At 39.3% G+C, this 24,540-nt stretch overlaps 1 protein-coding gene across 1 annotated transcript in view; it reads left to right on the forward strand.

Annotated features, from left to right (window-relative positions):
- The window catches only part of XKR4 (XK related 4), a 100,720-nt gene continuing 76,180 nt past the window's right edge, over window positions 1–24,540 (forward strand). Inside the window, exon 1 of the mRNA XM_081950548.1 lies at window positions 1–900. Within this exon, the coding sequence (XP_081806674.1) occupies window positions 29–900 (872 nt within the window). The 5' untranslated portion in view covers window positions 1–28. The remainder of the gene's footprint in view (window positions 901–24,540) is intronic.

A 24,540-nucleotide genomic window follows, 5' to 3' on the forward strand; every position in this document is an offset into this window, starting at 1 on the left:
GCTGCCGCCGCCGCTTTCCACCCGCATCATGGCCGCGAAGTCGGACGGGGGGCGGCTGAAGATGAAAAAGGGCAGCGAGGTGGCGTTCACGCCACTGCAGAATTCGGAGCATTCCGGTTCGGTGCAGGCTCTGGCCTCGGGCTTTTCCTCCGGCGCGGAGGGCCCCGGCAGCGCCGAGGATGACGAGTCACCTGGCGGCGGCGGCTGCTGCAAGTCCGGCGGCGGGAGTCGAGGGGACGGCGCTGGAAACGGCGGGTGCCGCTGCTGCTGCTGCTGCGGCCGCGGAGGCAGGGCGGCCGGGGGCTCGCGGGGCTCGGGCGGAGGCTCGTCGTCGCTGTGCCTGCGGCTAGGCAGGGAGCAGCGGCGCTACTCTTTGTGGGACGGACTCTGGATTCTGGCCGCCGTGGCCGTGTACTTCGCCGACGTGGGCACGGACCTCTGGCTGGCGGTCGACTACTATCTTCGAGGCCAGCGCTGGTGGTTTGGGCTCACACTTTTCTTCGTGCTGCTCGGTTCCCTCTCGGTGCAGGTCTTCAGCTTCCGCTGGTTTGTCCACGACTTCAGCAACGAGGACGGCGCCTCGGTGGCTCCTGCCTCCTCCTCCTCCGCCGGGCACGGCGAAAGCAAACTGCTGGTGAGCAGCGGCTCGGCCGCGGGGGATATGGATGCCGGGGCCCGGCCGGCCACACCACAAAGGCAAGCATCCAATGCCAGCAAGGGCAACGCAACGAATAGCAGTAACAGCAGCACCACCAATGCGACCAGCAGTACCAGTGGAGGAGGTGGAGGTGGCGGCTGCAGCGGCATCCGAACCCACAAGACCAGATCTGCCTCCTGCGCCTTCTGCATCTGGCTGATGCAGTCTCTCATCCACATCCTGCAGCTTGGGCAGATTTGGAGGTAAGACACAAGTGCCTCAAACTAGCTTTTATGAAGTCCCTACAGCTAGGCTTCAACCAAGAAATGGGGGTGGGGGTGGCGCTTCTGATGGGTGGGAAGTGCCCCAGGCGACTCAAAACTTGTTATCTTCTAGCCACCTACAGGATCAAGGCCTAAAATAATTGATAAAACTTGAGAAATTGGGAGTGTGGTGGTCATGTGGCACAGCAAATCTCACCTTGCTCTTAGTGCAATAGTGCATAAGTTGTAACTGAGTGTATCAGCCTGTAATTTTTAATTGATGCGTTTGAATGAACTAACTTGCCAAGGTAGCTAATCCCTGTGAATGATTGTATGTGCAGTCAAGATAGAATGAACTATCAATGGAATCACAGCTGAAACACACAATGGAGAATTGCATTGTGTGCAGTGCATCCTCCTTGCCTTCTAAGATCGGTTGGTTTCAGTCTTACCTTAGCTTAAGGAGGCATAGATGTCACCCCAGTTTCTTAAGTGAAAATGCAAAACTTGGTGTTTGTTTTAGGAAGAACACATCGAAAAATCCAATATCTTTACTAGATGCCAGCCCGTAGAGAAGTATTTCTCTGAAGCAGAGTTTCAGATACAGTTGTTATTTGTGAACATTTATGCATAGTTAAAAGTAACATTGGAAATAGTTAAACAAATAGATTAAAGGCAAATGACTTTGAACTCTTGTAAAAGTGTATGCAAAATACTTAGAACAAGGAAGAACTAAAATTTGAAGCATTATAAAGTCTCCAAAACCTGAGTGTATATTGCATCCTAAAAATCCTGCACATGAATAGATTATTCGTTATCAGTTATTTTTATTCTTTACACAGAAACTGTAGTGGGTGTGAGTGTGGGTGTGTTTAGAGCATTATGACCTTAGGCAAATCTCGAAGTATAGTTTGTATTCAGCAATCTTATATGCCTCGTGTTAATGTAATTCACATAGCACATTCTATAAATCTTGTTTTTATGTTTATTTGATGATAACACATTTCTGAACTTGTTAATGACATTGAAAACCTTAACCCATGTACATTTAATAAGGAATAGAATAGGGTTATTGCATCTAATGTATTGATAATTTTATTTTAACTATAAACCCATGTAAATAACTATCTTAAAGATAACAAAAGATTGCTTACAAGTTATTGATTTAGTTACCAAATATATATTTCAATTAAATTTCATTTTTCAAAATTTAGAATAATATTTCTGAATAACTATAATGGCTAAAAGGCTATCATTATATGCTGAATATAATTCAAGATATTCTTATTCTAAAAACATACTTACCTTTATTTGTATTCTAACCTATCTTAATAAAATATATTTTCATTAAATTTGTCACACCCTTGTATTCACTGACATGAAGGAAGCATGACCATTCTCCAGGGCTGCTGTTGTGTCCTGACCTTGGGTTGGGGTGGGAACTAGGGAGTCATATAAGGTTTGAATGCATTAAACAGGTCAATGATGTACCAAGTAGGATTGTTAACTGTATGTTGTAATATAAGACTGAGAAACTGACAAAACTGTGTGAAAAAGGAAGCCCTTAAATTAAGATGCAATATCTATGCTATATAAAAAAAGGAAGAAGATAGAATTATTGGTTATATATTAAGGTAAGAAATACATTGTCTGGGTCAAATTTTGAGGCATGCTTCAAAATTTTATTTTTATTACAAGTATGGGTTTCAATATTTCTTATTTATCAGCCAGACATATTAACAGGTGCTCAGTGAATATTTAATGTGTGGAAAAGGAGAAGAATTTTGTATGTACAGGAATTATGTTAATTGCAATTTTAAAAGCCTTTTTTCCCCACAGAGATGGTTATAAATGATTGTGTTGGTAAAAACGGCAAACTTTATAACTGTTGTGTGATAAAACAAGATTGTGACCCGTGACTAAGTTTCAAAAAGCATATATTCATTGTTATAGACAAGTATTCTTATTAAATACTTATTTCTCCGATTTATACAAGAGAAAACGATGGACAGTTGGTTATATGAAAAATTTAATCTTGCTGAGAATTCTTTTGCAAACATAATTCCAGTAAAATTCAACTGAAAAAAGATCCAAATAATATATGATATAATTTATTATTGCAGTACAATGTTTAATTTTTGATGGTGATATTCATTCTATCATCTATCTATCTATCCATCCATCCATCCATCCATCCATCCATCCATCCATCTATCTATCTATCTATCTATCTATCTATCTATCTAAACTATCATTTATAACCTATCTATCGTCTTTGTATCTGTCACTAAAATGGAATTGGGTTTAGATGCTCTTTAAGAACTGCTTAGGATGAATTTTTCACAGGCTTGTTGGCCTTAGTAATAGGATGACAAAAATAAGTGGAAACACTAAAACATTGTGGAAGAGGGAGTAGCAATAGGAACAGCAAATGAAAACTACTATTTCTATGAAGTTTCTTCGCTCAACCATTTATTAACATTTCTTTTTGAGTCTAGAAGATGGTAAGAAAATGGTAAAAAGTGCCCAATCACTACTAAGGTAGAAAACCAACACAAACACACTGTTATAATTGGTAAGTCATCAAGGGAAAGCAGGAAACACTTTACACAGGAAAATCACCAGAAGGATAACTGCTTTAGTTGGCCATTGCAATAGTCTAGTCATTACTGCAAAAGCCACCTTGCAATTCCTATAACCGAGAACACAAGATGAAAGGAATGAAAGGGAAAATAAGGCTACATCACATATTTGTTCTTGCTTCTTTTCTTCCATTGAAAAATATAGTTTGGGAGAACTTTATAAACTTCCCACATACAATATGTAATTGGTTCTAATTTTGATATTTATTAAGTCATTTCATTATTTTTTCTTGAATTAGCTACACTCATTTTTCCTTAATGAAAATGTTATTGCTGAAAATATTTAAATACATTATTATGGTTGATTGCACAACCAGACAGAAGTTTAAACTGGATTTACTTTTTATCCATCTTTGCAGTCCTTATCAAAGACCTGGGATAAGTTGGTGTTATTTGAAAGTGTTAAAGGTATCATTGCAAGATATCAGCTATTCAAGATATCAGCTATCCAACGAGGCCGTCGAAGTGATGTCCCGGTGTGTGGAAGCCGTACGGATCTGGATGGATGACAACCGACTCAGGCTCAACCCTTCCAAGACGGAGTGGCTGTGGGTTCCGGCTCCCCGGTTCAACCAGATAATTCCATCTCTGGCCATTGGGGGCATTCAACTCGCCCCCATGGAGCGGGCGCGCAACTTGGGCGTCCTCCTAGATGCCAGGCTGTCCATGGATGAACATGTGACAGCCGTGGCCAGGGGGGCGTTCCACCAGGTTCGCCTGGTGCGCCAATTGCGCCCCCTATTGGACCGGGACGCCCTACGCACAGTCACCCATGCGCTGGTGAAGTCTCGCCTGGACTACTGTAACACTCTCTACATGGGGCTTCCCTTGAAATGCACTCGGAGACTGCAGTTGGTCCAGAATGCGGCCGCGCGGGTGATTATGGGGAGTACCAAGTACTCCCATGTGACACCTCTCCTGCGCGAGCTGCACTGGCTTCCTGTGGTCTATCGAGTGCGTTTCAAGGTCTTGATTACGATCTTTAAAGCGCTCCATGGCTCAGGACCTAGTTACCTGCGGGATCGTATTCTGCCCCATACATCCCTACGACCCATCCGCTCCATGCGACCTATCTGCACAGAGAGGGACTTCTCCAGGTGCCGTCCACCAGACAGTGCCATGGGGCGGCGCCTAGGAGCAGAGCCTTCTCTGTGGCGGGCCCAGCCCTGTGGAATGACCTCCCCCCGGATATTAGGACCACTACTGACCTCCGCTCCTTCCGTGTCAAGCTCAAGACCCACCTTTTCCAAATAGCTGGCCTGGCTCAACCATAACTTCGTATCGCTCCTGATGGGTTTTTTAATTTAGTAATTTTATTTAAGGGGATTTTAAATTGTGTTTTTAATTGTCTTTCACTTATAAGTCAACTCTCCTCCATGCACATATGTATATGTCTCTGTTCTTTTTGTATATATGTTTGTCTTATGTGTATTTTTATTCGTTTTGATTGTACGCCGCCCCGAGTCCTTCGGGAGAGGGTTGCGGCTAATCAAATAAAATTATTATTATTATTATTATTATCAAGTAAAGCTGCCTTTTACAATTGGCTGGCAATTGATTTTGCTGATATCCAGGTGATGGTCCAGATGGTTTGGGGCACCCAAGGCCCCTTTTACTATTGGTACTATCTTTTCTTTCTTCATCCATAGTCATTCTACTTCTATTTACAGGTATTATTACATTTTTGCCATATATAATATGGCTACGGTCAATATATATGCATGGAGATTGTGAGTATTACTGATAACAGAATAACAGAGTTAATAACTTCTGAAGGCAAGTTGTTCCATTCATTAATTTTTCTGCCAAGAAATTTCTCCTTAGTTCTAAATTGGTTCTCTCCTTGATTAGTTTACATCCATTGCTTCTTGTCCTGCTTTCAGATGCTTTGGACAATAGGTTGACCAGTCTTCTCAGCCCATTAGATATTTTAAAACTGCTATCATATCACCCCTAGCCCTTATCTTCATTAATCTAGAAATACCCAATTCCTGCAACTGTTTTTCATATGTTTTAGCCTGACGTTCCCTAATCATCTTTGTTTTCTGCCCCCTTTCTAGAGTTTTGGCATCTTTTTTATATTGTAGCAATCAAAACTGGATGCTTATCAAAGTCACTTGGAATTTGATTATCTATCTCCCATTATCCAATATATATTCTTAAAATGATTCCATGCAAAAATAAAATAAACAAAAAATAAATAAAAATATTTTCAAGATAATAAAACAATTAAGTAAAATTTCAAATAAAATAATATTATAGAATATAGAAAAATTAAAATAAAACCATCAGATGCCTAAGAATTTTCTTTAAAAATGGGTTTCATTTCATATTTAAAAGAGAATAAAACATCTAGGTAATCACTTCTGGGAAATTCTAAGGGGAGCTTAACTTTAGAAGTTCTATCTTAGTTTATCAACTGATTCCTAATGATAATGGGATCCAAACAAGTGCCTCTGACTCAAACCTCTGGATATTTCTGAATTACTAGAATGTCTAGTACTAAGAAATAAATCACTAATGTTGCTTGGGGTTTAGAAGTCATTCATTCATTCCAAGTATTTGTAACACTTCTTTATATTTCCAAATAACATATTCACTCAGACTATGCATCCCAGAATCTTTATGAAATAATTGCTTCCTTTGGCATCTTTGCTAAAAAAGCCTTTATATGTTTGTAAATGAAGTGGAAGCAGCATAATTTTTATAATGGGAATAATTTGTTATGGATGTTCTCTAGCTGCTACACTTTGTACAACAGTAATTTCTAAATTAACTGTAAGGACAATTCCATGTTCCAATCTAGTAGATCCCATTGTAGTTTGGTTGGTATTCCTGGTGCCTAGAAAAAACAGAGGGCCTGAATTCAGGTGGTCCATTACAAAATGCACAGGCATCAACCATTCCTCTGCCCAGAAATAAATTATCCTTAGATCACAAATGGATGGGAAGAGTGGGCATAAATGAAAGAGAAGGAGTCTGCCAGTTTTACATATGCTTTTTTAATATCTGTAATAAAACAATCCTATTGATGGATTCATGTAAGCTTGTACCTGTAATTTGAGAGCTCCAATATTAGTCTACATTAAGACAGACAACTGGTCTTACCTGAACCCCTTTCCACCTACCATCTAAGTTAGTTCTGATTTGTTTCCTCCAGGTTACTTCTGGTGTATCATAAAATCTTCCTTCCTTCCTTCCTTCCTTCCTTCCTTCCTTCCTTCCTTCCTTCCTTCCTTCCTTCCTTCCTGTTGGCATTTTTGTCTTTTTTTCCTTTTCAATTCCATGTTCCTGTTCCTTTCCACCCCTCTCTCCATCCTGATTTCCTCCTAACATTCTCTCAAAACATGAATTGCAATTACTGCAGCTTCAGGGGTGCAAGGATGTCTAAGAATTGCTTAACAGCTGAAATATTGTCAAATCAGCATTTCTGATAATAAAGAAGGGGGGAGGGAATTCAGAAAGTTTCCTTTTCTGCAGGGAAGGGCTTTATGTAACTCTTTATCTCTCCCTTGATTCAAATGATGCATGCCTTCCAATCATTTATCCCATCTCAGTTTTACAATAATTCTTTGCAGATCGCATTTGCTATGCATTACTGAACAAAGTATAATTTAAACTGAGAGTGTTCTAACTTCCTGGTGAAAATGGTTTCTGATCATTGAAACAGTACCTTAGCTGATTGACACAGACAATACTGGGTTGGGAGAAGACCAAAATGAAAAAGCAAAGATAGTGACTGCAATTCAGTCAGCAAATATCATCTCTTCAGTGGTGATTTATGGCATCTATGTTATCATCCAACCATTACTATGTCAATATATCCATAATGAAGATAAACTATATCACCATCATGATGACTGGATACTATGCTATAAATTACTAGTGAGAAATAACCAAAGGGTTCATTATTTAGTATACTTTTGGCAAGTTTGGCAAGCAGCAAATTATATTTTTAAGTCACTTCAGAGGAATATGAAAAAAAGAAGCAGAAGTTTCAATTTATACCAACACACAATGATTATTTACTTTTAAAATATTACTGTGCATGATTTCATGCAGCGTAACAGCAATGCAGCATAAATCTATAATGCTGCAAGTTGCCTCAAATCAAATCACAGGAATTTTATGAAGTCTTCTATTGCTCCCATATTATGACACTTTGTTTTACTAAGTGCTTCAAGTTCATACATTAAATACAGTGAATATTATGGGTTATTTTGTCATGTACCTACTGAGTAGCAATTGCGTTTTGGACAAATATTATCATTAAGGTGCCTACACAAACTTTAATATAGCTTTTATTAATAGCTATATTGTAGTATAAGTTATATTTCATGAGTCTACTAGTTTACCACACTGCAGGATATACCCTGAATAATATTAATCACTGGATTAACTAGATTATTGAAATACAGGGTGTATCTTGAAGCATGTTACTCTTAAGGATATTGGCTCAATTGTGTTAAGCCAATATGCATTGCATGAATATTTTTGGCTTCCATTTTACAGCAATAATTTATATTCCATTAATTTATATTATATTCCTGGGTAAAATGTAAGGGGAAATTAAAGTCACCATGCTTAATGAATTGATGTCAGTAAATATTGGAATGCTATAAGAATTTAAACAATCTTGTGTTCATCTTTGGAAGAAGTTTGGGGTACTGGTGAAGGTGCTGATCTACAAAGCAGGAGAGCATGACTTCCTAAGTTTCCCTTAAGTTTGAAAGCCAGCTGACTGACTTTAGGCCAGTTACTATCTCAGTCCAATCCGACTCACAGGGAAAAGAGGAGGCAGGAGTATTAATTATGTTCACTGCCTTGAGCTGTCCAAAATATTTTTTTAAATGCAGGATAATAATAATATAATAACACATTTTAACAAAGCAATTTAATTGTAGAGAAAACACCAACAAATCTCTTTGCCTCAGAAAAACACTAATTTTACAAGCATGAATATTTCATGCTTCCGTACCCTGGTCTTTCTAGATGCTGATTTGGGGACTTAGTTCTTTGGATTATGACAAAATAAGTGTCTACCTTTCTGTTCCTCTGACTAAATCTGTTGTTCTATATTAAACATTGGTCTAATGCATTTTGCTGAAAGAGGAAAACAACACTTTAAAATCCATCTGTGTAGCACAGATGTTTGCAGAGAGATTGGCAACAGAGCACCTCCTGCAGGCTGTTATTTTGAAAGTGGAGCTCAGCTGAGGGGAAAGGAACTGAAAGGAAAGTTGATTATATAGTAAACCTTGTCCCACTTCACTTGAGCCAAGTTTTATTTTCAGCAGTTTGTAGGAAACTAACTTATTTTGAAAGATGGGACTACCTTATCCCTAAAACAAGTCCTATGAAAAAAAGATCAGGAAATAAAAGCAGCAGGGATTTGGGGAGTCATGTTTATTGTTATGATGCATAATAACATGATCTTGAAAGTCTGTCAGTTTCTCTATAGGTCCAAGTAATCTTTTTCTCAACTTCCACCATGACTCTTAATGATTCATTCATCCTTTTCCCATTCCAAGGCCACAGTTTTGTATTCTATCAGAAGTAGCCGTAGAATGTTGTTACACTCACATATTTCCACCATTTGTTTTAGAGAAAAAGATCAACCCCATGTGATGACGAATTTAGTTGTTTCTAGTTCAGTTGTGTACACAAGGACCCTTGGCTTATAGTAAATACCTCAATTTTTGTCAGAAAGTAATACACTGTCTGACTAAGAAACATATAGCCTTCCCTATATATTCAGTTTGCTTGAAAGCCAATTTGGTCTAGTGGTTAAGGCACCAGAGTGGAAACCAGGAGGCTGTGAGTTCTAGTTCCACTTTAGACATGAAACCCATCTTCAATGATTTTGGTCCAAACACTCTTTCTTAGACCACAAGTTCAGGCTCAGCTGACGAACGAGTTGGTCAATTCCTGTAGCAATCAATGGGGGAAAAAGAGGATTCTGCACTTATGGGAAAATGCTAGTAAGAATATAGATGTATGTTCAGTTTGATCCATCCTTTTTCTCTTGAGTACTGCAATGTATTATACAGAAACACATGTATCATACACATATTAATGGTACTTATAATAAAAAAATATTTTTAAAGAAAAGACTAACAACAAAGATCAATGACATTCCTCAACAGATAAAAATGACTTCATATATACCATGATATAATTGTCAATTATATGAAATTGCATACTTGCATTATAAAATTATCAAGAATGGAATTCATAGAATTTATGCAAGATTTGAAGGTATGTCAAGGACAGTTAGTGCTTTAGTACTAGTTTTTAAAAACAGTAGAACTGAAAGAACTTAGAAATCATAAAGGCATTAAGTTAATGAACCAAATAATGAAGTTGTGAGAAGGTATAATATCTTAGAAAACTGGTGAGATCAGTAATAATCAGGCCTTCTTTGTACAGTGAAACACAAATTGTACATAACTTTCCAGAAATGAAATACCTGGAAACCAGAAATAGGTGTTTTGTTTGGGGGGGGGGTGACTTTTCAAGAGTTAATTTGTTAGGTACCATTAGATGATATCACTCAATGAGTGGGGGACAAAGTATATTCAACCTGTTAGATCTTATAAGGTAGGCAGATGGAAGAGATGGTTTCTCAAAGGGCCTATGCCATTAAGTAGCAACCAGCATATTGAAGCTTGCGCAGCAGAGGTGATAATGGGGCATACTGAGTATCAGGCTCAAAGAACTAAGGACAACATGAGTTACTTCAGAGTAGTTTCTTCAAAGCTGCTTGCTTACAACAGAAATCTTGCTTAGATTAAGATTTATCTGCATAACTATTAGATATATCTTGTGAACGGCCTTTGCCATTTTTCTTCATACCAAACATTAATCTGGGCAAGCTACTTTGTCCCTTTGCTCCCCCCCCCCCGTGACTTGGGACTACATTCTACCACACAGAGCTATCTGCTCGTCACTGCATTATGGACCAGCTAAAGCTTCTAAGTGGTCTTAAAGGACCTCATGTAGACCATACTGTAGTAATCCTTGGTAAATTGAACAAGAGGTAAATTAATAGATGAAAGGATTCTAGAAAATTAGCAAACCTTATCTTAGTTCTTTTAGGCTAATTATTATGTGCAATTAATTATTTAAATCTTGTAAAATAGGGCTGTCAAACTCCAGGCTCACAGGCTGTATTGGTCATGTGCTGGCCACGACCACACCCAGTTTAGCAAAGGGGAAAAAAGTCCTGATACATCACGTGACAATGCTGTGATGCTGTGAGTTTGACACACCTGTTGTAAAACATTGTCCTACTTTTCCTTCTTATGTATATTATGCATTTATTTTAATTTTAATCCTTCTATTTGGTTTCTTCTTATATTACAATTCCTATTAAAAACATTTTGTACAAAATATTTCATTTACCAATAAATAAATTATTCCCAATATAGATGTTATAATATAGTGCAAGACCCATCACATTCAGGCCCCAGATTCTCCCAGGGAGGTGGTACAGATCCCACGACTTGCTTCTCCCCATTCCTTGTTGGATAGCGAGAACTCTGCCTGGGAGGAAGACATCCTTCCTAACCCTGAGCCTGAGTTCTCAGGAAATGAGTTGGCTGTTCCGGACAAACCTACCTTCTCCAGCTTATTCAAACAGGCTAATTTCAAGACTATTTTGAGTAAGGCGAAGGCCTCTTCCCATTTGGGCTCTACCACACCTGAGCAGGCTGCTCCCGATCCCTCGGACCTCAGTGAAGGTTTGTTCAAGGAGCCTGTGCAGGCTCAAGAAATTGTATCTATTCCCAAATTATTTCTCAATGTGGTACAGAAACAATGAACTCAGCCAGCCACCCTTGCCACCCCTAGTGGTAGTGACAGGAAATTATATACAGTGGGGGCTAGCCTGGAGGACTTGCTGAAGCTGCCCACAGTGGATAAGCCGGTGGCTGCACTCCCTTTTTCTTCCGTACTTCCCCCCAACCTCCTGGAGGGTCTCAAGGTGGAGGACAAGAGAGCAGAGAAGGCCTGCCATAAAGCTCATCAGGCGGCTGCTTGGGCAATTAAGATGTCCATCTCTGCCTCCTTCCTCTCTAGAGCCGCCCTTCTTTGGTTAAGACAGTTACTCACTAAGCTTCCGGCAGGAGACACCAAGCTTAGGCAGGATGTTAACAAAATTATTGCGGCCGCTGAATACAAGGCAGATGCCACCCTGAACACCGCAAAGTTTGCTTCTAGGGCCTTAGCTTCCAGTGTTATCACCCGTCGCCTCCTATGGCTCAGACATGATTGGAACATTGAAACATTGACATGCAGTCTAAGTGGAAGTTCGCTTCCGCCCTGTTCAAGGGAGGTAAACTTTTTGGTGAGGCGTTAGATCTAGTCCTCATAGAAAATAAGAACAAAAAGAAGGTTATGCCTTCAGTCACCAAGAAGTCTGATCGCAAAGTTTCCAATTTTTATAGGAAGCAGCCTTTTCAGGCATCTGACCAGCTCTCGACCTCAGGCACCTACCAGAGGTCCTACCCCCACAATACTGCCTCAGGACTGCCAGTCCTTTCATGACAAAGGCCAACAGAATTTCTCCAAGCGGCCCTTCCACGGGGGTCTGGATCCAGACCGTTCCGTAAGCATAAGTGACCATCAACGGAGGGCTCCCATTGGCGGGCATCTGCAACTGTTCCACGCCCAATGGGAGCACACCACATCAGGCCAGTGGGTCCTCCAAACCATCTGCATAGGTCTGACACTGGAATTCTTCTCACCCCCACCTCGCCACTTCCATCAGGTGTCCCACTCCCTCCTGCCCTGTACAAAAGGCTCTCATGGAACAGGAGATCTTCCACCTCAGGTAGATCAAGGCCATAGAACTGGTTCCACCTGGTCACTAGGGGACAGGGTTTTATTCCATTCTGTTCCTTGTCCCAAAGAATTTGGGGGCAGGGGTGGAGGGGCATATTAGATCTAAAGAAGCTAAACCGCCATATAGTGTACAAAAAATTCAAGATTCAGTCCCTCCAATCCATCCTGGGCTGCATCAGACCAGGGGATCTGTTAACATCCATAGACCTGAAGTAGACTTATCTACATGTCCCCATCTGCAAGGCCCACTGCAGGTTTCCCAGCACTTCCAGTACAGGGCTCTGCCGTTCGGCCTTTGTGAAGGGCTCTGCCATTCGGCCTTTGTGAAGGCCCCACGAACCTTCACAAAGATCCTGGCAGTGGTCGCTGCCTTCCTCAGATCATGCTCAATGCTACCTGGGCGACATTCTCATCCAGTCATCGTCCCGCCAGCAAGTGACGCTAGACCTGCAATACACGATGGCGGTTCTTCGGGACCACGGGTTTTCTGTCAACCTGGAAAAGAGTCATCAGGTCCCAACCACCAGGCTGCAGCACCTCGGCGCCATCATAGATACTGTTACGTGTCAGGTCTCCCTGTCTCCCGACCGAATGATGAGCCTCAGGTCCTTCGTGCATCAGGTTCACCAAGAAAGAAATGTTCTGATTGTACAGCTGTCCCAGCTATTAGGAAAAATGATATCCTGCCTCTCCATTGTACCTTGGGCCCGACTCCACTCTCGTCGGCTTCAGTATGGCTCCTCTTGCCATACCAGAGGACCAAACAAAGCAACTCGCCAGCACTGATCACCGTTCCACCTCTGGTTCGCTGGTCCTTCGGCTGATGGACGACTTCTGCGCTAATGAAGGACTCCTTCTTCAGAGATCTGGCCCGCCTCACCATCACCACAGATTCCAGCCTGTTTGGCTGGGAGGGCTCACCTTCACAAACACATTGCACAAGGCAGGTGGTCAGTGCCCGAGCTGATACACAGCATCAACTGGCTGGAGCTGAGGGCGGTGAGGCTGGCTCTGCTTCATTTTCAGAGCATCATCTAGGGTCACCACATGATGATCCTCACAGACAATGTGGCAACGAAAGCACACATAAATTGCTAGGGGGGCACTCGATCCAGATCTCTGATGGCGGAGGCTGAGTCCCTAGGAAAATGGGCGGAAAGACATTGTGCTCAATTCAGGTGGAGCACATATCTGGAATGAACAACATCCAGGCGGACTGGCTGAGCAGGGCCATGATTGACCATTCAGAGTGGCGCCTGCACCCGGACCTATTCCATCTTCTCTCTCAGAGGTTTAGCCAGCCGGTAGTTGACCTATTAGCCACCCCAAAGAACGCCCACCTTCCAAGGTTCTTCACCAAGTTTTACCACCCGCAGGTGGAAGGTGTCAATGCCTTACTTTGCCCCTGGCCGCCAAGACTCCCTCCACTGCCCCTCCTGCCCAGAGTGATCCGGAAGATCCTGGAGGAGAGAGCAGAAGTTCTACTCGTGTCTCCCTTCTGGCCAAGGAGAACCTGGTTCGCAGATCTGGTGAATCTGTCCATCAATCCACCTTGGCGGATTCCCCAGCAGGAAGTCTCTCTCAGCCAGGGAGCTCTACAACACACAGTGCCCCAGTGACTACAACTAGCTGTATGGCACTTGAAAAGGACCTCCTGAGCACCGGGAGCCTCTCTGTCAAAGTCATACACACTATTCAGGCATCCAGAAGACCGGCTACGACCAGAATTTACGATTCCATCTGCAGATCCTTTAAGAGGTCGTGCACCGCACACGACATAACACCGACTGCGGCTACTGTTGCCCAAATTCTGGACTATTTGCAGGATGGACTTGACCAGGGCCTGGCACCTAATACCCTCAGGCACCAGGTGGCTGCTCTATCCACGATCCTTGCACCCGACATTCACTAATCACTTGGATGCCATCCCATCATCCGTAGCTTCCTGCGAGGTGCCGCCAATATGAGACCTCCGGTCGTCCATAGGTACCCGTCATGGGAACTTGAGGTGGTGTTAAGGGCTCTTATATCTGCACCCCTTGAGCCTCTATGTTTTGCCAGCTTGAAACATCTCACCTTTAAGGCAGTTTTCTTAATCGCCATCACGTCTGCTCGACGGATCTCGGCGTTGGCAGCTCTATTGGTGAGAGGGGACTTGTGTCAGATTCATCCTGATAGAGTGGTCCTCCATATGGACCCGACATTTATTCCCAAAATCAACTCCTGGTTTCACCGTGCACAGGAGGTCGTTCTACCGGGTTTTTTTATTTAAACAATTTTTATTTGTTCTTTAAACAAAGACAAACATAAAAAATAAAAAATAAAAATCCCATCTTCCATTACAAATTGTAGAATGTGTGTCAGTTGGTTACAGTATTTCCATGCATCTCTTTCATAGTCACTACCTGCTTTTCATATCAAATCACATATTTTAAATTCACCTATATTCATGTATATCACAATTATTATATCTCAACCTCAATTTGACTATAATTGTTTTTACGTCCTTTTATATATAATATTCAAAATCTAGAATAGAATTATATCATAACATTCCATTAAATTATCCTAAAATTATCCAATCACAATACATCTTTATAATATATTCTAAATAAAGCTTTTAAACCTCCTCTCATAATCTCCATATATTGTTTATATAAAATTTCATATTATAAAACTAATATATCTATATGTATTATTATCATTATTAATCATTATTTAACTATAGCTAGTGTCACTTCACTTTATACATACTACTAATAAACTAAATTTAACTTAATTTTTATTATATATTTTCATTGCATCAACCTGTATCCCTCCAGCAATAGTACGGGAGGTTTATTTGTATAAACCTCCCTTGGCAACATGCTGTTCCTTTCGTATCTCACAAAACCCAACATCTGCTCTTCCCATCAGCTTATCTTTGGTTATCACTAGTGCTTCTATCAAGATTTCTCTCCTTATCTCCATCAATTTTTCTCTCTTTTCTTCTGTGCTTTGAAGTCTGGGGTAGAATTCCAATCCATCCATCTCCCCTTTCCATATTCCACTCTTGCCATTGCCAACCACACTCACTTTGTTGTCAGAATCCACAGTTTTCTTAACTCTTTGCTCATTTTTTTCTTCCATCTTTTGAACTCTGTCCTCCACTTTCTTCATTTGGTAAACATCCTCAGTTTCTCCAGATTTTTCTGTTTTGTATTCCATATTCTCCAATCTCTTTTCAATTCACTCTGTCACAACTAATAGATTTTGAATTTCAAACATAATCATTTGCAATGTTACAGTTTCTTTTTCCTGCTGGGCCATTCTTTCAATTTTGCAGATACTGCCACTATGGGGTTCAAGGCTATTTTAATAAACTTCAAACAGGTTCATTTATTATCTTTCAAGTCAAAATGTTGTCTTCTAGCCAATAGCTAGTGTTAGAACTTCCAAAAGGCACCTGTATAAACAACTTGTGCACTTCCTGCTATCTCTGTCAGTAAACAAGCTGAAAGAACCTTGAATCTTAAGTGATCAAAGAGAAAGAAGAAAAAACAATGTATCCAGCATCCACCCTCTAAGTGGCAGTGTAACTGCTTTTCCTCCTGTTGTTACAATCCTCTTTGTAACCCTTCTTATTTTCTTCTTTATATTCCAAGCTTAAAAAAAAGAAAAAAACCCTTAAATGGAGATCAAAAACAATCCAATCAATCAAATGAAGCATTATTAAAAAAAGGATAATTTTAATCCATAGGTATAAACAAAAGTAAAAAAGAAGAAGAAAGAATTAATCCATTCAGTTTAAAAAAATAGGAAGCCCCTGCAAAAGTTTCATCAGTGAAAAAAAAAAGAAATTAGAAACTGGATAACACACTAAGTTCAATGCTGATCAATCTCACTGCCTACCGTCTTTTGTCTTTGATCTTAACTTAACTTAATTTTTTTTCTTGGGTAGTTTCTTCCTCTAATAATAAAATTTCCTCACCAATGCGATACACTTTCTCTTTCCACTTTCTTCCCGTTCCGGAGCTGTCCCAACTTCAGCAGCTTCATTAGCTGCGTTTCTGTCACCGGAAAAAAAGGCTATTCCTGGATCTTTCAGGGACTTTGCGGTATCCCTGAGATCAGCAGAAGTGCCCTTATCAATTACCGTCTCTGCGGGACGGTTTAGGTCCAAATGGCAGAAATTCAACTGCGATCTCAGACCACCAAGATCGCACGTCGTGCCGTCGCGACGTCAGCTCTCTTCTCCCTTCTACTGTATTTTTGTCCTCATCCCAGACATCCGAGGGAAAAGAGATGGCACATGCTTGATGTCCGCAGCGCTCTACGCAAGTACATCAAGCGTATGGCAGCCTTTAGACGTTCTGAATCACTTTTCATTTCGTTTCAACATGCTTCTCAAGGTCGCAAAGTCTCTTCATTCACCATAGGTCGTTGGCTGCGGGTATGCATCTCCCTCGTGTACGTCTTGCAATCCAGACCAGTGCCTCGTCATATCACCGCACATTCCACAAGAAGTGCAGCTATCACAGCGGCCTGGGCGACCCAGGCGCCAATAGAGGAAATTTGCAAGGCAGCTACTTGGACTTCCTTATCTCAATTTGTTCGGAACTATAATTTGTTCTGGACAAATTTGCTTCTGTGGAGGAGGCTTTTGGGAGGTGAGTCCTACAGATAATCCATAATAGCGGAGAGACCCTTTTGCTTCCCGCCCTAGTAACATTTAGCTTGGGTATGTCCCATTGCTTGGACTCTCCAAGCAGCGTACTGGAAAATGACCATTGGCTTACCTGAAGGGTCGTTTTCAGTACGCTGCGAGGAGAGTCCAACCCCACTCTGGGGTCTTGCTCTGCTATTACAGTTTTTTGGGACTTGTTGGTTCTTGTTTTTGGACTAGTTTTGGATTTCTTATCAACGTTTACAGTTCCACGTGTTCATTGAAAATCTGGCAAGCCAAGGCAACACCAGAGATGTGGCTAAAGTTTCAATTCAGTCCTGGGCAAATTGGCTGAATTTAACCCATTTCTTGGACTCTCCTTGCAGCGTACTGAAAACGACCCTTCAGGTAAGCCAATGGTCATTTTCAGTATGCATGCACTCAGAAACTTAGCAAACATATTTCTTGAAAGTTACTGTGGATAGATTCTGGGACTGTTGACTTTCTGGTTGCATAAAGTTTAGAACAATAAAAATTAGATCAATATAAATTAGAAAGGTATTCATAAAGTATATCACTACAGGTTGATTCTTTGCCTACAGAATATTACTGTATGAAGTTTTATTTTGTTTTATATATGCAAAGTTAACAATTTTATCAAGGATGTATCTATGATGTCACTATGATAACTACATCTGTTAAATCTTTGTTGGATATCCTGAATACATTTTTGCCTTGTTTTATTTGGTACTCATTAGACTAACATCATATTTTATTTTATTGGCTGCTTTTACATTCAACAACTGTAAAAATTTAATTTCGATGGTTAATTTTATGTTTTTATGCCTGTATTTTGAACTATTGTGACATCTACCCTTTTTGACTAGAAATACTGAGGTACAGTATTAGAAACTACATGGACCTACCTGAGCCTGCTATACAATAAATGCTAAAAATGTAATACACTTTAATAGCATTAATTATTTAGTCTTAATTTAATGTTTAGGAGATTGATTGACATGATATTTCACATACCATTATATATATATATATATATATCATGCTTTCTTTTTCACCACACAAGGTCTTTTTGTGCAGATGTTATTCTTAGCAAATATTTTGGTGGTGAAGTATAGTTACTGAGATTATTTCTTTACATTTTTCTCAGTGTTAAAGTGGAGAACAGAGTATGATCATGTGGCTTTGCCAAAGATATTCTTTAGTAATCTATGAATATTTTTTATTTCACCATGGAATATTCAGAATCTAGGGCAGATAGGTTTTTTGTACAGTCTTCTTTTTTACATTAAGCAATATTTCTATCTCATAATGTATAATGTGACCATAAGAATGCAGCCATGACTTGTAGCTTTTTATGGAAGGCCAACTCTGAACCTACTCTAATTCAGAAATACATATGTTCCTGATGCCCCATACCTATCAATGATATATTTGACACTGTCTATAATGAAGTGTTACAGGTTATTACAGAAGAATGTTTGTATTCAAAGGACAAAAATGGAAAAGGGGATGCAAAAAAAAAACCTGTCTCTGTTAAATTTTAGTTTGCTATTGTTAGTTCTTTGATGTGGTCAGTTAGCATCATTCTGAATTATTTCCTAGAATTTTAGCTATAAGAGCCAGGCAGTGCTTTAATTTTGATTGGAAGAGAAGTTCTGGAACATGCAGGGATGTGAACACAATACTTTAACACATGCCTATGACTTATTATATGGCCTGCATTTGTTTCTAGGATTTTTAAACTGCTAAAAGCCTTCAAATTAAACCAAATCCTTTAAATCAAATCTAAAGCACTTCACAGCACTATTAGTCCAATTTTTTTGTTATCTGAAAATTTGGTAAGCATTCTGTCCACCTTTTATTTCAAATCATTAATAAAAATGTTGAAAAGTATATGATTCAGCACTAAATATTGATACACCTCACTTGATTTCTGTCTCCAGCTGGTGAGGAACCACTGATAAAGATTCTTTGAATATGATTTTCAAATCAGTTGTGTATCCACTGTGTTGTCATGGTTTGTAATCCGTATTTAACTAGGTGGTAAGCAGAATGCTGTGGAATATTTTCACAAATACTTTGCTGCAATTAATTATTGAAGTTTAATATATACTAAGCCAATTTGGAGGGGTTTTTGAGGGGTCTTAAGTTTTTGAGTTTCTATGAGATATTAGTGTCAACATTTAAAAAAAAAACTTCTGCTGAATTTGGGCAATGAAATCCTGGCATTCCAGGTAGCTTCAAAGAAGAAGTTCAGAGATTGACTATGGATCACTCAAAACCCAATGTAATTTGATATAATTATTTCATCTTTAAAAGAACAGTCATGATAGTTGTTAGAATAGATTAATGTGATTTTTAGTTTTGATAGTGTTTTTTTTTCAAGAACAAAATGCAAAACTAAATAATTTATATCTGTCAGAGTATTGTGCAGTTCCATCTTCAGAGCAAATGAAGTGTTGCTATATCGCCAGCACTCTCAGAGTATATTAACCATAACACACAAATCGGGATGATTTTTCTTCTAGTAAATTCTTTAAAAGCCTTATTTATTATGAATAGAGAGATTCTATGGGGTGTGAAAAAGCAACTTAACAGAATATATGTGAACCAAGGAAAAGAACATGGGTCATGTCTAATGTGATAGCAGAAATCATTTACATAATTTTAATGTCACATCGTCAAATTTCAAGAGAAAGCATTTTTGCAGCAGAAGATAACGAAGTCTTTTTTTAAAAGATGTGTTAGGAAGTAATCCACAATGCAATTCTTTATATAAGATTCTCTAAATCAGGGATGTCAAATTCAATTTCATTGAGGTCACACAAGGGTTGTGTTTGACGTTGGGGGGCTGGGGTGGGCGTGGCCAGGGTGGGCGTGGCCAGCTTGACATCACTACCGTTGGGGGTGCCTGTGGTGTCCTGAGTGCTCTGCCAGCAAAAACTGGCTTCCGAGCTTCTATATTTCCTTCCAGTTAGTAGGAGGGTGTGAATCGTCCCTCAGTTAGTTGAGCTCTACCATTCTTCACCCATTTAAGGTATAAGTTTTCTAAGTTCATTAAGTTATATATTTATTAATTTATTTTTATTTATCCCACCTTTATTATTTTTATAAATAACTCAAGGTGACAAACATACTTAATACTCCTTTTCCTATTTTCTCCATAACCACAAGCCTATGAAATGGGTTGGGCTGAAAGAGAGGAATTGGCTCAAAAACGCTCAGCTACCTTTCATGCCTAAAGTGGGATTAGAAATACAATACAATACAATACAATACAATACAATACAATACAACACAACACAATACAATACAATACAATACAATACAATAGCAGAGTTGGAAGGGACCTTGGAGATCTTCTAGTCCAACCCCCTGTCTAGGCAGGAAACCCTATCCCATTCCAGACAAATGGCTATCCAACATCTTCTTAAAGACTTCCAGTTTGGGGGCATTCACAACTTCTGGAGGCAAGATGTTCCACTGATTAATTGTTCTAACTGTCAGGAATTTCTCCTCAGTTCTAAGTTGCTTCTCTCCTTGATTAGTTTCCACCCATTGCTTCTTGTTCTACCCTCAGGTGCCTTGGATAATAGTTTGACTCCCTCTTCTTCGTGGCAACCCCTGAGATATTGGAACACTGCTATCATGTCTCCCCTAGTCCTTCTTTTCATTAAACTAGACATATCCAGTTCCTGCAACCGTTCTTCATATGTTTTAGTCTCCAGTCCCCTAATCACCTTTGTTGCTTTTCTCTGCACATCTTTTCTACATCGTGGCGACCAAAACTGAATGCAGTATTCCAAGTGTGGCCTTACCGAGGCATTATAAAGTGGTATTAACACTTCACGTGATCTTGATTCTATCCCTCTGTTTATGTAGCCTAGAACTGTGTTGGCTTTTTTGGCAGCTGCTGCACACTGCTGGCTAATATTTAAATGGTTTCCACTAGGACTCCCAAGATCCCTCTCACAGTTACTACTATTGAGGAATAGTAGTACCTATACTGTATCTGTGCATTTTGTTTTTCCTGCCTAAATGTAGAACCTTACTCTTTTCACCATTGAATTTCATTTTATTAGATAGTGCCCAATGTTCAAGTTTGTCAAGATCCTTCTGTATCTTAAGCCTATCTTCTGGAGTGTTGGCTATTCCTGCCAGCTTGGTGTCATCTGCAAATTTGATGAGTTCCCCATTTATTCCCTCATCCAAATCATTGATGAAGATGTTGAATAGTACTCGGCCTAAAACAGACCCTTGGGGTACTCCACTGCATACTTACCTCCATGTAGATGCAGTTCCATTGAGGACTACACATTGAGTGCGATTGGTCAGCCAGTTACAAATCCATCTTGGGGTGATGCTGGCCAACCCACATTCTTCTACTTTATCTAAAGTAGGTTATGGTCTACCTTATCAAATGCCTTACTGAAGTCCAAGTAAACTATATCGACGGCATTTCTCTGGTCCACTAATTTTGTCACTTGTGAAAGAATGCAATAAGATTAGTCTGGCATGATCTGTTTTTTTTTTTTTTTTAAATTTTATTGGTTTTAAGAAAAATAATCAGGGAAAGGGATGGTGGATAAAGTTACAAATTTTGACAGTTACATTATGCAGGAAATGCCCCCCCCCCTTTCTCATAACTTTCATTTATTAATACATTAAATTGTTGCTACTTAGTAGTATTTTGTCAGCATATAACCTTTTATCTTCAAATAATTTCAATCATTTTATATCAAACAGATTTTCTAGTTCATTTTTGTGATCTGAGTTTTCTCGATGTTGCCTCTTCTCCCCCCTCCAGCAGAGCTCTGGCACCTCCCGTGTCCTGTATGTCCCGTGTAGTGTCATCAAGTTTATCTAGGAGAACTTTTTTTTTTCATGAAGGCCTCAGCCTCCATAGTTGTATTGATTCTAACTCTCGTGTCCTGCCAGAATATTAGCATACCTTCTGGCATAAGCCATCTGAACCACACCCCTTTCTGGAATAATTTTTTCTTTTATCTCTAACTTTCTTTGGGATTTGTTTCAGAATGGCTATTTCTCTATCCTTGTATTTTAATGCTTGCTCCCTTTGTGCACTCAGAATCTCATCTCTTGTGGTCTTTCTGAGAAATTTAATGTGAACCTCCCTTGGAACTTTACGTGTTCTGGCATATGCTGAGTTTACTCTATAGACCAGGTCAATGTCCCACCCCAACTGTTGTCTGTCTTTTTTAATATATTCAGCCAGTAAATTTGTCATAATATCTCTCAGGTCTTCATCATCAGCCTCAATTACATTTTGAAATCTAAGAAAAAAAGACATCCTTTCAAATTCCATTTTTGTCTGATGGTTCTCAAGTTCTTGGTTTCCTCTCTGAACCCCCTTCACCTCCCCCCTCATCTCAGCCGTCCCCTCCTCCAAAAGTTCCAGTCTCTGTGAATTTTGAATCGTTCGGTCTTGGTTCTCTCTGAGCTATTGGCATGATCTGTTTTTGACAAATTCATGTTGGCTTTTGGCTATTACTTTGTTTACTTCTAGGTGTTTGCTAATTCGTTGCTTGATTATCTTTTCCAGAATCTTTCCTGGTATTGAGGTCAGGCTGATAGGTCTATAGTTTCCTGGATCTATTTTTTTCCCCTTTTTTGAAGATGGGAACCACATCAGCTTTTTTCCAGTCCTCTGGTAGTTCCCTGGTGTTCCAGATCTCTGAAAGATATAGTTCAGTGGTTCTGAGATTTCATTTGCCAGTTCCTTCAGAACCCTGGGGTGTAATCCGTCCAGTCCTGGTGATTTGAATCAGTCTCCTGGTTTCTAGTCTAATGCCTTAATCAAACTGGCTCTAAAAAAACATTAGTTCTAAAAAATCATCTAATACTAGTAATGTGATGATGAAATGGAAACCTTGCTTCATTTTTACTGTGCTTCAGCCACTGTTTAAGTTTTTGGTCTTCTATTAGAGAAGCAATATACCAAACACATGCATATAAATTTAAAATCACTGATATTTATATCAGAAGTAATCAGGTGGCATGAATGGGGCATTTTCAGAGACTAGAGAAAATAGTGCTATCATGTCACCCCTAGTCCTTCTTTTCTTTAGACTGACCAAACCTAAATCCTGTAACTGTTCTTCATATGTTATTGTCTTCAGGCCTTAATTATCTTAATTGTTCCTCTTTGCATTTTTTTAAAGTGTCTTTTTTGTCATTTGTCAAGGGGTTTGATATTGAACATGTCTACCATGACAATCATTGATACGTGGTCTGATTATACTGCAGCATTGGCTTTTTTTGAAACCCTAGTGCACCTGTTTTTTTTTTCAATATCACCTTAATAAATAATATAAATATGGCCATACAAATTCAATAAATGAATTAAAATGTACATGGTTCCAAGCAAAGCAAATATAATATACCCAATATAATCCTTAGTTTTGTTAGCTCTTTTGACAAATCACCTGTTGTAGGTTATAGATTATAATGTGCCAATAAGAGGGAAATTTTAACCAGATTATTTCATAATCTGTGTATTTCAATTGTTAAACCCTGATATTTTTACAGTTGTTCTGATTTTCTCTTTAATTATCTTGGGGTTATTTGGTATGGAAACAACAATATGTAAAACTTTGCATTATTGTATTTGTATTATTTTTGCTACTCATTCATGTCTTCTTTCATAAATTGAACAATTTTGCTATAGCCACTGGTTAGATAGCCAACCGTCTTGTACTTCTCTTTACATACAGGTTAACACATTTCCTATTGTTTCCATCTTCTTTAAATTTTTGTTTTTAAAGCATTTGTGGCTAGTGCTTGTTCTTTGGGCTATAAATAACGAGCCCTGTGTTTACTTTTATTATTATAGTTGTTATTAGAGTTTTTTTCATTCCTCTTGTTAATTAGTTTAGCATAATAAAATTACATTAAAGAGATAGTTTTCTACTCAGCATATTAAGTTAAGGGGAGGGGAAACCCTATTGTAAACAAAGCAATTAACAGAGATTTACCAGAGTGAAGCAAAATTCAGTAGAAGATAATTAATGGGGCTGATACAACTCAATAATAACTACTTAGAACTCCAAACAATAGTGTGTGAATGTGTATGTCAGTAGGACAGATTATAATTACTGTCAGCAACCATTTGATCTGGGTTAATTAGAAACGTGGTAACTGATTATACTGATTACTGAATTAAGGACTATATTATGATTTTTAAATATAACACGTCCTTTTCTTATCTGTTTAGTTATTCAACGGATACGTTGAAAAAAACACAAACATATATACTACTTAAACTCTCCTTTTTCTTTCTCTTCAGAATTCTGATAATTTAATTTAGACACAATGTAAACATTCACCAGGAAAAGCTATTTCTTATCAATTTAGTGAGGTATTAAAACAACCTATGACCTATCTGATCATGGTTTCAGAGATATTTCCTTACTAAATTCCCCAATGCCTCCCAACAATGGCAGAGATTCAAATTCAGATATGCATCTG

Source organism: Natrix helvetica (genome assembly GCF_964273705.1).
Source record: "Natrix helvetica genome assembly, chromosome: 4".
NCBI lineage: Eukaryota > Metazoa > Chordata > Lepidosauria > Squamata > Natricidae > Natrix > Natrix helvetica.